Source organism: Triturus cristatus, chromosome 6 (assembly GCF_964204655.1).
Source record: "Triturus cristatus chromosome 6, aTriCri1.1, whole genome shotgun sequence".
NCBI classification, from domain to species: Eukaryota; Metazoa; Chordata; class Amphibia; order Caudata; family Salamandridae; genus Triturus; species Triturus cristatus.
The window spans coordinates 1,395,585,509-1,395,599,845 of record NC_140589.1 but is presented as its reverse complement, the minus strand read 5'-3'; the positions used below and the strand labels follow the sequence as shown (position 1 = coordinate 1,395,599,845).

At 43.6% G+C, this 14,337-nt stretch overlaps 1 protein-coding gene across 7 annotated transcripts in view; it reads right to left on the bottom strand.

The window, feature by feature from the left end:
• Nucleotides 1-14,337, bottom strand: part of RALGAPA2 (Ral GTPase activating protein catalytic subunit alpha 2) — a 1,855,355-nt gene that overhangs the window by 1,435,546 nt on the left and 405,472 nt on the right. For all 7 annotated transcript variants that reach the window (XM_085612413.1, XM_085612412.1, XM_085612410.1 and 4 more), the window contains exon 8: nt 6,425-6,563. In XM_085612413.1, coding sequence (XP_085468539.1) covers nt 6,425-6,563 — 139 coding nt within the window. The remainder of the gene's footprint in view (nt 1-6,424; nt 6,564-14,337) is intronic.

Sequence of the window (14,337 nt, the reverse complement as noted above, 5' to 3'; positions counted from 1 at the left end):
AAAATGTATACATATCAACCTCTTTTGAGGGACGATCCCCCTATTGCTGACCTTAACCTAGACCAACCCTTTAAAAAAAAAAATCATATTTACTGTCTTACATGTTTGGCTCTCGTGCATGTTTTTTTATTCCAATTGTTATGCTACTTCTTGTCATGTAAAGTGCTCTGATACAGACTATGGTCATGTACGTCTGCATACCACACCTTCCTTGACCAGTCCAGGGCAATTATAATGACTTGGGCCCGGTTTTGGCAACTCTTCCTCAGAACTCGAGGAATCAAGGGCATCGGCGTAGGCGTAGCTGGTAGGGGACACACACTGTAGCTTAAAGTTCCACTTCAATGGAAATGCACCCTCCAAAGCTTCTTTTAATTGATAGATACTAGATGGTACAGAATTGCTGGCATTAAGCATTTTCCAAGTAGGTAAACAAGTCGTCTTGAGGACTGCCTCACTGGGTGATGAAGTCCTGGGCTACCTCCAGTAGGAGATGCCACACGTGATCGACAAGATAACACCAGCTAAGGCCATCAACTCAGACATTCAGAGACTGCACTAGGCAACAGACCTTTCACCAAATACCTTTAAAGTGTGCCCAAAACAGCCTCAACACCTCTAGGGAAGGAAGATGAGACCCCACCCCACCTCCCCTTGCTTGCTCACATAGCACATCTTTGTTGTATTGTCCATCAATATCTGGGCAGACTGATGGATGGAGCGTAAGAAGGCAGAATCACTCGCAGTTCCAGCAGGCTCATAGGAAGAACCACCTGCTCTGGAAACCAGAGGCCTCTAATCTCCAGAACCTCCAGTTGAGCCCCCTCCACCCTAGGTTGGAGGCATCCATCCCCTAACATGACCACACTCAGAGGAGAACTGAAGACCTCCCCAAAGTGCAAGTTTACCTCATTTCCCCACAAAACAACATCTGCTGCAGTGCACGAGAAGATGATGGATTGCATGTTACACATTCATCGCGAAGACATCAGAGGCGAGTAACAATACGTTTGTGTGCCAGTGGAGAATGTTCCTCGTTGCCTATGTTGTGTTCCTTCCAGTGTCATTGAGCCATGCAGAAGCTGTATTCTCAGTTGATGGCATGGTGAGAGGAGACCGTCTGTGAGACTGAACTACAATTCCCATGATTCCCGTTGAACAGGAAGTATAAAAGCAGATTCTGGGTTCAGCACGCTGCAGATTATTATTGCTGGATCTCTGAAGCAGAGCTGCTGTACATTTGTATTAGAGCCTTCTTGTGGGTAAGGGTGTAGTGCACCAATCAAAGTTTGGATTGTTGAAACTGTGGTTGAGTGAAGGTTACTCTCTATTCACCGCTTGGCTTTGTCTATTTAAACAAATCATTTCTTTCTGTGTTCGGAAGGTGTTCCCCAAAAACATTTTTTGTGGTGAAGTATTTGTTGGTGTTATTCCTAAAACAATTCATGGTTCGGTGAGTATTCTTCACCTTGCCCAGATAACTTTTTTGGGGGGAGAAACAGCTGTGCATTGTACCAAAGAAAACACCATACAACAGAGTGAAAGGATCATGGCTTCCCTGCAATATTTCTATAGACTTTCAGTGTATCGATTTTGTTACCAAGATAAAAAAAAGTCCTAAGTAACCTATGAACTACACAAAAGGAAGTTGCGGTTATGAAAATGAATAATCACTGATTCCTTGATTGCTATAACACGAATCTGTTACCCGTTGGAACATTTATTAGTTCTTTTGTATTCTCTTTTCGATATCCTAACAGAGCATCATTTGAGTCCTGGTTGGTTCAATCCCTGTGAATCTGGTCTTCTTGTTCTATTTGGTAGGTATTCATTATCAGGAGTATGGTGAGGGAAATCTACCAGTACAAGCTTAGGTAGATAAATTGTATATTTATATTACAGTATTACTCTGAGGAAAGAGGATATTGGAGTACTTGGACTCTTGTCCTCAGACACAAGGTTATTAAGGGTTATTTTCTATTGCAGGTAAAAAATTACATATACTAGTATAGAAAATGTTTGATGCTCATTAATCATTCTATATATATATATATATATATATATATATATATATATATATATATATATATATATATATATATATATATATATATATATATATATATATAACAAGTTCATACGTTATGTTTTACAGTCTTCCCTGCCGTTCCCTTCCCTTCCCTTCCCTTCCTTCCCTCACTTGATCGCCTTAATAATCTGTGCTGTTCTAGCAATCAGATTTAATGCTATCAGACCACTTTGAGCAGCGAGCCGATCCCGCGGAACTCGATTATTGAGACTCAACATTGCAGATCTTCCCTGTAATGGAACCATTGCCTGTAAAGGCACCACCAGCCAGCCCTCACATGCCAAAGTGCATGCATGATTAGTAGAATGCAGCAAGTCAGCAGAACGAAGACCTTCAGGACTGGAAATTGTACGCCCTCTCAAAAAGGATGGGGCCATCTTCTGGACGTTGACAATACTCTTGAAAGGAGGCAAGAGGAAGAGAAGGACAATGTCCAGAGCTAATCCTAATGACTGGAGGCGCTGGAAGGGATACAAGTGAGAGTTGGACCAGGTGATTAAAAAGTCAAGATCAAACAGTAGTGAGACTGTCGACTGCAGATGATGCGCCATGATCTCCAGCGATCCCGCTATTATCAGATAATTGTCCTGGTACAGGAAGAATGGGATGAGAAGGGCTGCAATTCAATGTAAATGCTTAAGGCAACATATGTATAACAATCTTATTACAATTGATATAATGAAGATAATAGATAAAGGGAAGAAAAAACCAACATAGCTATGTTTCTTAGAAAAGTGCAGAAGTTATTTTATTGATCATCATTTGACAAAAAAGTAAAATGAAACAACTCAATCATACTGATCCATTCATGTCTGCATTTATACAGTCTCATACACTCTAAACTCTATTAAAAACATCGATATTAATGGCAGAGTTGATCATAATCATTGATATTTGGTTGTGATCTCTGTAAACAGAAAAGTGCGTGGCACAATTTAAATTTGACAGTGAGATGGGCTGAAACCACCACCATCACCTTGGTGAAAACTCATGGTGTCAATGTAAAATTAAGCTGCAGTACTGCAAATTGGTAGTGCGGGGAAACCACCACAAAGCTCATGTACTTTTAATAGGACCACAAGACTGGAATGTGAAAGTATGCATCCTGCAGGTCGAGTGACGCCATAGAGTCTCTTACTTCCAACACCAGCAAGACCTAAGCTAGGGTCGGCATCTTGAACTTCTCCTTTCTGAGGAAAACTATCAAGCCCCTGAGGTCCAGGATCAGAAGAAGACGCAGTCCTTGGGAACAAGGAAATATCCGCAGTATTGTCCTTGCCCCATTTCATGCTCTGGCACCTGCTCCATAGCTGCTTTCAAGAGGAGTGCTGCTACCTCTTGCTGCAGGTTGGCAAGGTGGTCTGGTGGAAGGAAGGAGGGCAGGGGAGAGATAAAGTGGAGACTAAATGAAGGGTCGAGTATACCCTCTTTCTATGATCTAAAGGACCAACTGGTCTGAAGTAATAGCCCTCCAGGTCATAGGCAGGTAGAAAGGAGGACACCTGCTGCAAAGTCCCAGTTCCTTACACAGGTGGGTTGGGAGAAACACACTAGACCTGCTTTCCTGTTGGACAGGGGAGGAAGAGGTGAAGGAGGAGGAGAGTTTGCTGTCTGGATCTGTGGCCCTCTCCTCTGGCCCTGCCCCTGCACTACTCGACCAGTAGATTCTGAGGCTGCTGTGACTGGGGCTGAAAGGACTGGTGCCAGCAGAAGAAGAATCCTGTTGAGAACCATTGAAAGCGCAGAGATTTGCAATAGTCCCTGGTAAGCGGAAGTTGTGGTAGTCCCAAATACTGTGCTATGGCCTTCTTTGTCTTAAGGCATGCCAAAGCAAAGTCAGCTTTGTCTCCAAAGAGATGAGGTTCATCGAAGGGGAGATCCATCAAGTTGGCCTGTATGACAGAGGAGAAGCCGGACATCCGAAGCCTAAATAAACTGCTGTAGAAAGATGGAGGCACCCACAGCATGCACCACAGAAGTCTGCAGTGTCAAGACTGGATGATATCACGGCATGCATATTGTCTGCCTCACAACGTTCTGGAAGTGGGATCTCATGTACTCCAGAACATGAGGGGTGACCGGCTGGCACATGTCCCATAAAGCATGTGTACACTGTACCAGAAGACAGGTGGCATTAGGGGATCAGAGAGTCCTGCTGCCTACTGAAAATGCTCCCCCCCCCCCCCCTCACGCTTCTAGGTGCTTTGACTCTGTCTTAAGGGACAGAAGGGAAGGTCCCCACCAGGCGTCCTGAGAAGCAGAATGCTTGGATGAACAGGCTTTTGGGTAACAAGTGTGCAGAGAGGAAGAGTTGATCCCCTGGAGCAGGGCAGCAGCCTCTTTCCACCAGCATGCTGACTGCCGGAGCGGAGGTTGGCTACTCCCAGGACCACAATGAAGGGCAAGCATGGTTCTAATGTGAGTGCAGCTTAGGGGAGCACTTCAGTTACCATGTTTTGTCTTAACATCCAATACTGAGAGCTGCAGCAACTCAGAAACTTTCTTGAACCTAGAGTGAAAATACATAACTTCTGGGGTAGGGGGTCCTGAAGGAATTCCCATCTTCATCTCTGGGTTGGTGTCCAGTTTACTGGCAGATGAAAGGCCTGCAAGTTTAGATGTCTGCTATGCTCCCTCAGCATCACCATACACATAGATCCATAGCATCTGAGCCTGATCCAAAGAGGATACAGATCCTCTGCCTATTTTCTTCCTCTTCTAAACGTTTCTGGGCCTCCCTTCTACACCTGTTCCGAGGTACAATCTCCAAAAAGGCTGTGGCAGTGCTGATGCATCTATACAAAGGTCCATGGGTGGCAGAGGTGTCTGTATTGGAAGCTTATGCGGCTAGACCGGCCATGGAGGGGATGACTGCGGAGTCATTTAGCAGAGCACTGGAGAAAAGACTGGAGGAGTTGGAGGTGATTACGATGGTCCTGAGTTGAACAGCACCAGAACTAACGGCCAAGTGCATAAACACAGGCAGGCCATAAGGCCAACAGCGCGTCCGGTACTGCTGTGGCTCTAACACAAATAATACACATGGTATTGAGGACCCAACCTGTCATGGGAAATTCTGGGTAGGATGATGTAGGCACTGGCAATGCCAGACACATCGGTGGCAGTGTTGAAGGAGATCAAGGTGGCTCTGGGGCCAAGTCCTGTGGAGTTACAGGTATGAGCCGCTTAGAGGAGGATCTGCTAGCTCCACAACAACAGAGCCTGGCTGGGAGGATGAAGATCCTCTGGCTAGGTGACTTCCCTTTACTATGCATCAATAAACGAACACAGGAGGTAGCTTACCACCACTGGGCTTCAAAAACATTAGAAACAATTCAGTGATTCAGTGTCAACAAAGGAGAAAGATAGATGGGACATTTGGAACTGCTGTATTCACTGCAGAACATTAAAAAACATGTAATATGTTCTGGCAACCTAAAAACAATAGTGAACAAATCACCTAACTCCTGCTGCTCTTAACCTACTCCATTCCTCAATCAAGCAGTGTAAGTTATTCATTCAGTGTCTTCCTGAACGATTGTTCAATTAATGGGAGCAAATTGCAGAAACATCCTCAAGATTTATTTTTTAACAGAGCCACAGAATGGGACAAGCTCACCTTGAACGTTTGGGAGTTAAAAAACAAGTTAGCTGCGGTTTACTTCAGTTTGTGAGGATCTAATCTAAATCTTTGGACACTTCATGTTGAGATTTGAAATTGTATAAAGATTTTTTTTTAAATAACACCAGATTTTGGTTACAATTCATTTATTCTTGTTGCCCTCTGTGGACAACAACAAACATATGTTACTGGATATGCCAATTAAATTAAGATTCTGTCTCTCATACACCACCTAATGCAAAAACACACAGTTATATACTTGCTGCAAAAGGATGGGAGCAGACCTCTGAACTTCACACATGATACCAATACATACTATTCATAAACAATTCCTCAAACAATACTCTTTCAGACATGTGTGAATAGCTACTTAATCGACAATCCTGAACGCAGTTCAATACCTTATTAAGGATATGACAGTGCTCTTCAAATGGACTACAACGTGATCCATTGCTTGCAATGATCAGACCTCGTAACACATAGGATTTCAAACTCTGAGACCTCTTGTTTCTTATCGAAATTAACTTAAAACATGGGAATTGTTTTTAACATTTCTACTTCCCCCTTCCTCAACCAACTATAAAATATTTGAGTGCTTTTTAACTCAACAGATAAATTGCACCAAAAGGGGATTAGTGTGTGTTCTTGCCTTACACTATCCAGGGCCAACAAGATGATGCTGAAAGTAAATAACATTACATGGGTTTACTTACCAAGCACAGGCTTGTAGAGGTTGGTTAACTTTGTAAAAGAAGGGAATAGGTGAGGCAGGTAATATTTTTGAAACAGAGTGAAGAGAAATTTAAAACCTGTGTCCAGATTCTCCTTATTCCTCCATTCCAAGCTTGCAGCCTTAAATGCAAAGAGAACACAATCATGCAATAATCAATAAGCAAATAGATGCACAAGATAAATGGACAAGTTACTTACCTACGGTAACTCATTATCTGGCAGAGACAATATCAAGCCACAGGCTCCTTATCTTTGAGTGTCCAGGCCGTCAGACTGGATCCAGAGGATTTATTCGTGAGCAGTACCCCTACACAGCATTAGGCGGAATCCATCGGCTTGGACCAGGTTCCCAGCAGGACATCTGTTAGTGCTTCATTAAAAGGGAGCAGGGGTTCGAAAAAGTAAGCTCCCGGTGGTAGCACTTCTGTCATGGTGTTAGTCTTGACTGCCACTGAGGGCAACTCGAGATCCAGGACCTCAGTTCCCCTCTTCATCAAAATGTAGTATGTTGCTCCCTCCCTGTAGCCGCAGTAGAGGAAGAAAGCATACCAGGATCTAGAGAAGTGTCGAAACCAATGGCATCACCCAGTTCTTAACACTAGTCCATACCTTCCTGGCCTTCTAACTAGTATTCTAAAGGGTCGAGTGACCCCTCCCATTCTTACCGGAGGTCTATCCCTTCAGATTAGGGCTCAGGCGTCCACTTAGAACATGTGGGTCCTGTAGGTACCGGAATCGGCGTTGGTCAACAACGTTGGTTTCAGCTCTGTGTCAGATTTGTGGATATAAATGGGCTGGCGTTGGGGCTAGCATCAGGGGGGGGGGGGTCACTGTGGTATGACCGACATAGGTCTGGATCTGTGATTGGATCCACAGAGGCCCAATGGAGTCGAAGCCGCCGGTGTGGAAGCAAATGGGTTCCTTCTGACCTCGCGGGGCTTGGAGGCGCTCCGGAGATTCAGTTAGCTCATATATCCAGCGCATGGCCTCGTAAAATTCTTTTAACCACGCTGCGGCTCTCAGAAAAGTTGGGAGGCTCAGAGATGGCCCTGCCAACAACTCAGAAGAACCATGACACGAATGCCAATTTTCCTTTGTCTCATCAGCTGATGGACGAGAAGTTAAAGCACACTTCGACTTCTTATGCTTCATGTGACTCTTTCCCGAATGTCCTGATGACTTGGAGTGGGAGGAAAAGGACTTGGGGCTCCTAGGGCGGTATCATGACCTCCCTCGCGATCGGGACCAAAGTCTCAGAGGAGCTGCGTGACACAGCGTCACCTGCCTGGCCGCTAGCAGCTCCAGGGAACGCTCCCTCAAAGACTTTGATGCCATGGTCTGGCAGTCTGAGCATGACTTGGAGCTCGAAACACCACAGACTAATGAGGTGTGGGTCTGTAACCAACACGGCACGATGACAGGCACCAAACAGTTTAAACCCTGTCTTTCTCGAAGACATCCTCGACACAACCAGGAGGAAAATTCCTCCAAAAAGAATTCGACAATGATAAATAAAAAAAAAAAAAACTGTCAAAAACCGACACATGGATAGTTTTTCCTCCGGATCAGTGCTAATTGGCACGGGAAGAAAATAATGGCAATCAGTGTGCCAAGATGGCACCTTTATAGGTGACGGGAACGTCACTTCCGCCGCTGACGCCTCCGTGCTGAGCAGATTGACACCACATAACAGTACGCAGGGGTATTGCTCAAGCAAAAATCTTTTGGATCCAGTCTGACGCCTGGGAAATTCAAAGGTAAGGAATCTGCGACTAGATGTCTCTATCAGATAATATGGGTAGTAAGTGTATTCCAGAGTTGGACATTTTAACAATAATGTGGACAGTGGTCTAACCAGCAAGTGAGCAGAATCTCCTGTTTTCTAGTTATCACTTCCACAGAGCATATACACATCAATATCGCAAATAAAATGTTTTCCAGCAACAATGCCAGAAATACCCTTCTAGCAATGTTGATAATATTGAATACAAATTTTAAAAAAGACAAAGAAAAATATTGGTAGGAAAAGGTTAAAAAAAACTTTACGTTTTTACCTTTAACTTAAAGATTGACTATGTTTAAGCCATAACTTCCAAAGTAAGTCATGGTTTACAGAACTCCCAATTTGTTTGTGCAGTTCATCATGTGACAGTGCCAAACAAATTGCTCGGAGCTCTCAATAGTGTAAATAGGCAGATGATTACTAAAATGAATGCTATTGCCCAACGTGAGCAGTGACAAATCAACTTGTACTAATTCTAACATAGACCTTCCCAGATAAATTCTTAACATGGATACCTTCAAGTAATTCATCAAACTCTCCACTGAAGACAACCACTTAAATGCATCATAAAACAAAATTAGGATTAGTTTCCCTTGATAAGCTTTATTAGGAGCAAGACCAAAACAGCTACAAGAGACTTACTGAAAACAGTAAGAATATTGCACCTAATTTACCAACATTGTTAGATTTTCCTAACGCCAGTATTCAGAACTCATCCATATAAATAACAGGTCTATTCTTTGCTGCCTACTGTTCCCAGGCATCCAAGACTCTCTAAGCGGATTGCTGTTGGGTTACATAACACAAAGGCATTGCCTTAATAGGGGGCTGTTAAATATTTCGACCCAATCCTCGGATGAAATTGCGAAGCCTTAGCGACCTTGAATTCCAGTTTACATAAACGTATAGTAAAAAAGGAAGCGAGTCAGCATATAACACTGCTGGGATCACTGGACCACTAATCTTGGCAGAACTAATCTTGGTGTAGGCTCAACTATTCTTGATGCAGGCTCAATCACTACACATCATCATATCCCAAGTATCTAAGTCAGGCGTCTCTAGTCCAGCAATTCCACACCTGTGTAGCTCTAGCGATTTTCTTGAAGGATGCAGAGTGCGCAGCCAAGGCAACATTTTTTGCACAGTTTCAGGCTCATTGTTTAGCCTTCAGCATAGGTGCAACTGCACTGTGGACCATCCTTTTCTTAAACTTGTCTGAGATTACAGGTCTAATGATTCCCCGTCACCCAGCTCAATAGTATTCCTCTAACACAAATTATTTTTCAATATAATGCAGATATACATTTACTCTGTTACATTTTACTTTTGTGGTCCTGTAATCGTCTGTTGGAGTTTCAGTCTCAGATTGAACACTACAAGTCAAACTGGAGTGGCATCAATGATAATATCTCTACACTCATGGCACTCCATGATTGGTCTGATATTTCTGACACTAATGCTTCTAATGGGTCTCTAGAACTGGCAGTGGCCAAATTGTTTACATTTAAGTTGTAGGTCTCAGAACCCATTTGGGGAGCCAGAGGCCAGGCAGAAGCTAGTGCAGAGACCTTTTCTGCTTAGGGGCATGGGTGCGTTGAATCCCTACAGTGAGTCCCCCACAATTGAAACTGACTTATTATTTTCCGCTAAATACTTCGCCTGTATTGCTGTTCATTTCACTCTCTCGCGCTCTCTCTGTCTCTGATCGATTGTGACGGTCAGGAGTACCTGAGACAGTGCTAACTGAACTGCGCATGTCAGATTGGCCGGTGTTTTACAGAGGCCAGTCTAACATGCACAGTTGAGGCTTCTAGAAGTAATATATCAGGGAGTATGAACATCAGAGATACAGCCCATCGGTTTCTGAAGGAGTGTTGTGTTTGGCTTGCCCAGCCAATCCTGGCACTGCGTTTATGCTGTTTACTATTATAAGCAGCATGAAGCATAGCTTGGATTGATGGAATGGTTAGGGCTTATTTTCTGTGGGGCTAGCAGGCACATATTTACAAGGTGGCAGAGCGACGCAGGAGAATTGACCCGCCGGTTTGCAGTTGCAAGCTGAAGCTGTGATGAATCCATATGCCTATGGTAAGAAGACTGTTTATTTTTAACAGTATAACGGATGGTAAATGCTTTATAAATAGAATGTGCCCTGATCGCTTCTGTACTGCAGAATGGAATTTATAATGCAGAGGTGATTGGTGCACATTCTATTTATAAAACATTTATTGTCCGTTATAATCATCATTAGCTTTTACCTGCCCCACCACTTTTAAAAGTCACCAGTTGCCAAAGAGCTAGTGGGCCACAACCGTGGTGGAACGGGCCATTTTCCATCTGGTGTCCTAGAGTCTATCCTATTATGGCTAAGAAAACTGGGCCTAGTATAACCTTTTTGCACTTGAATCTCAGGGGAGCAAGCAGTCAATGGTTTCTTAGAAAGATAGTGTGGGGATAGGCACTCTGAACTCAAAATAGTCAAACAAAAGGCCCAATCATTTATTTGCCAGCTGACAAAGATGAGAGCTGGTGTCACACCAGAGCGAGGTACTACACACTTTGAGGTTAGAGGTGGGGGGGGTGCTCTTTTGCTGACTCACATATGGCTAGAGCATATCATCTGCAACACCCATTTATCTATTTTTCTTTCCCATTTTCTGACATTTCAAATTCTGCCGCCTTTTGGGCCCCACAAGATAAAGGTCACTGCCACTTCAGAGGAGTCATTTTCACATAGTTACTTTCTCGCTTTAAAACAGAATCACACTGCACGCTCACTATTAATTGCACAGTAGTCCTTCCAATTTATTTTCACAATTATCTAATAAATTATTATAGAACTAAAATGGCTTGCGATTGAAGCACGTTCCAACTTCAGAACTGCATGTCTCACTCACAAAGCTCTTCACACCGGCAAACCTGCCTACCTGGCATCCAAACTCAAATAGGCAGTCCAGACAAGAAACCTCAGGAGCACAAATACACTACTTCTCATTCCTCCAAAAACTCGCAAACAAAAAACATCATCACGCTCCTTCTCTGGAAATGCTTCTAAAATTTGGAACTCCATCCCAGCCCAAATCAGGACTAACCCTTCCTTCATAAACTTCAAAAGACAGCTCAAAGAGCTTTTCCTCAACCAAACTCAACCAACTGGATAGCAGCCATAAAGAGAGACAGAGTACCTCTGCTACAGGAATCTCGTCCAGCGGATAAACTAGCCTCCTTAACAAGAGAGCATCTACATCGCCTGTCTTTTGATCCGCTTCTATAATCCTTCCCGGCCTTAACCAGATTAGGCACCAGACAATGCTGTTTACTGTAACAATGTGTGTCCATTAGCATCATGATAAATGTTGTAAAGCGCTCTGATACCTTTGGGTCTGACCAGCGCTATATAAGACTCTTAAATAAATAAATTATCAGGCAGTCACTGGCGGTAACGCGGTCAACAGAATAGCCAAGGACTGTGTGACACACATCAAAGGTGGCATTATTTACGATTTTGACAACTATGCAAATGTCTCAAGTGGCCAGAGCTCCCCCTTGAAGTTACATCAATTATTGGGTGCAGAAGTGCCTCAAGGTGATAAATATTCTCTGCTGCGAGAAAGGCTAGTCATCAGTGAATATTATTGTCGGTGCACATAGCAGGGGCAACCATCACCACACCCTGCTGAGGATTGTGGAAAACTTTCAGCTTCCATGACATCAGAGGAAGGTCACCAATTCTGTACAGATTCAAATTAATGTGCAGGTCTGTGTCGGTTTGAATGCTTTGGAGGTCTTCCTTCACTGGATTGTTGAACAATATCTCCCCAGCTAATGGCATCGCCAAGATTCAATGGAAGGAGGTGCCCTTGAACTGTTCCCTATCTTCCAAGGACAGCTGCTCCTGCCAGCCGACAGGTGAATCAATGATGGCGGCTGTGGTAACCTCAATCTATTAATAATAATCCACATTTGTAAAGCGCAAACAATCGCCCGCAAGGGGCTCTAGGCGCTGCAGGCAGTCGGGAAGATTAAGCAAGCTATTGTCCAGAGTCACATGGTGCTGGGCTAATCTGCCGCCGGCGATCGAACCGTGATCCCCCAGATTCCGGAGTCAGTCGCCCTGGCCGCGGCGCCACACCTCTTCCTATCTATTGAAGGATGGCACAAGCTTCTGCCCTTTAGCATTCTGTAATTAGATCCAAAAATGGGGCAACTCATATATGTCTATCATATTAGTCCAGTATCACCAATATATTGGATGCATGAATGGATGTCGTCATCATAGAGCAGACTATTTCGAAATGTATCAATAAAACCTCCATTCAAGGTCGGTTTGAGGTCCAGCATGGATTGCACAGTGAACTCTATGCTGCTGCTTATACCTGGGAGCCTGGATTAGAAGTGCCAGTAAGGTAATGCAAGGCATTGTTCAATGGCTTTGAATTTTTCTCAAGTCTTGGTATAATGGCAGGAACTGTTTCGGGAGTCTAAATTATTCGTTGGCCTTCCTGCGATACATGGTCCATGTGGGGATGAGTGTTAGAGACCCGAGAGTCTGTTCTTTAAAATCATACCAAAAACAATGAACATAGAAGGATGATGTACGTGGAAGTCCTTTCCAGCAAACTATGGACACGTGTAATGTTGTTCAGTGGAAAAATAACCGAAAGTAGTCTATCCTGCACTTCAGAAGCAGAGATGAAGTTGGGTTCTTCATCACTTCCCACTTCAGCTCCTTCTTCCTCATCCTTGTAAGGAAATTTCCCCTCTTCTACTTTTTCTGTGTCCTTTTCCCCCAGCACCAGCAAGTAGCTGGGACTAGAAGTAGGAGCGGATGTGGCTGTGGCATGGGAGAATTTGGTGGTAGTGGTGGCAGCTGATGAGTTAGTTGTGCTGGAAATCTGGAGTAAAACTCATCCATCGTGTACTGGGGCACTTGATCTAGAAATTGTTCCCTAGGGTCTTGAGAGAGGCTATTCTTTGTAACAACATCTGTAGTACTAGACATTCCAGTCAGAGTCTGGCGTCATGATTTTTTACTAGGGAAGGCACCATGTCCCCCTGGCTTTCCTATGCCCTTGTCCTTCAAGCTGTCTGCAAATACTGAATTCAGAGCTGCCCCAAGAAGAAGGCAACAAGGAGGTCAATTTTTTATTGATGCTCATGTTCCTCCCATTTCCTCCTTGGTCACCAGGAGTTGACCAGGGGATTGAAGCATCATTTTTAAAGGTAGGCACTGGGAAGGTATTATTGCTATAGACAATTCTGTAGTTTTAGTTGCAGCCAGTGAGATTGTGATAAGACCTTGTTCATTTAAGGAACACAGCTTGCACGTAGTTTGAGCTTTTTCATGTAAGGACATCGATGATGATGATGTCAATTTCGCAGTCACTAACAATGATGCAGTCATCGGGCTAAACACGGACTGTCTGATGATGTCATCGACAGTGGTGCTATTTAAGATTTGACCGTCAATAAAAGCACAATGCCTCAAATTTGAGTCAAGGCCTGGAACAGGTATATGACAACAGAGTTGTCGATAATGTTAGTACATCAATAAGGTTTTTGCAAGAAAGACAGCACGTGATCTGGGGAGGTGGATTTGCACACCGAAAAGTATTTTGCTATTTACTTGGCTTTATAACAGTTTTGTTAGATTGTCTCAGAACAAAATGGTTGTTTCACCAGAGAAGCTGTTTTAGAAAGCACTCATTTTACAAATGAGGCTTTTCCACTTACTTTCTTTTTAGGGTCTTTTTAGAGAACATTGAAGGTGGATAATTTCTTACACCAACATCCCCTCAAGTGAAGAATAATCAATTCAGGTTGTGCTAGTGCCAAAGGTCTTCAGAAGCAAACCGTTTTTAAGACCATTTAGGAACAAAAAACCCTGTTCAATATTATGATGGAAAGTTCTAAAAGATAGAGTCTTCATACCATGTGAGAGGTTAGGTAGGTTGGTGTTGATCGCACACCTATTTCTTATGTGAGTTTACAATTACAGCACCAACAGGATAAGGAGAAAAGGTCTCAACACTTGGTGAAAGGGTGTGTGGAGAAGTGAAGGCTGAGATATTGGAGAACCCATATGCTTTTGACATACTGTGCCATTCTGCT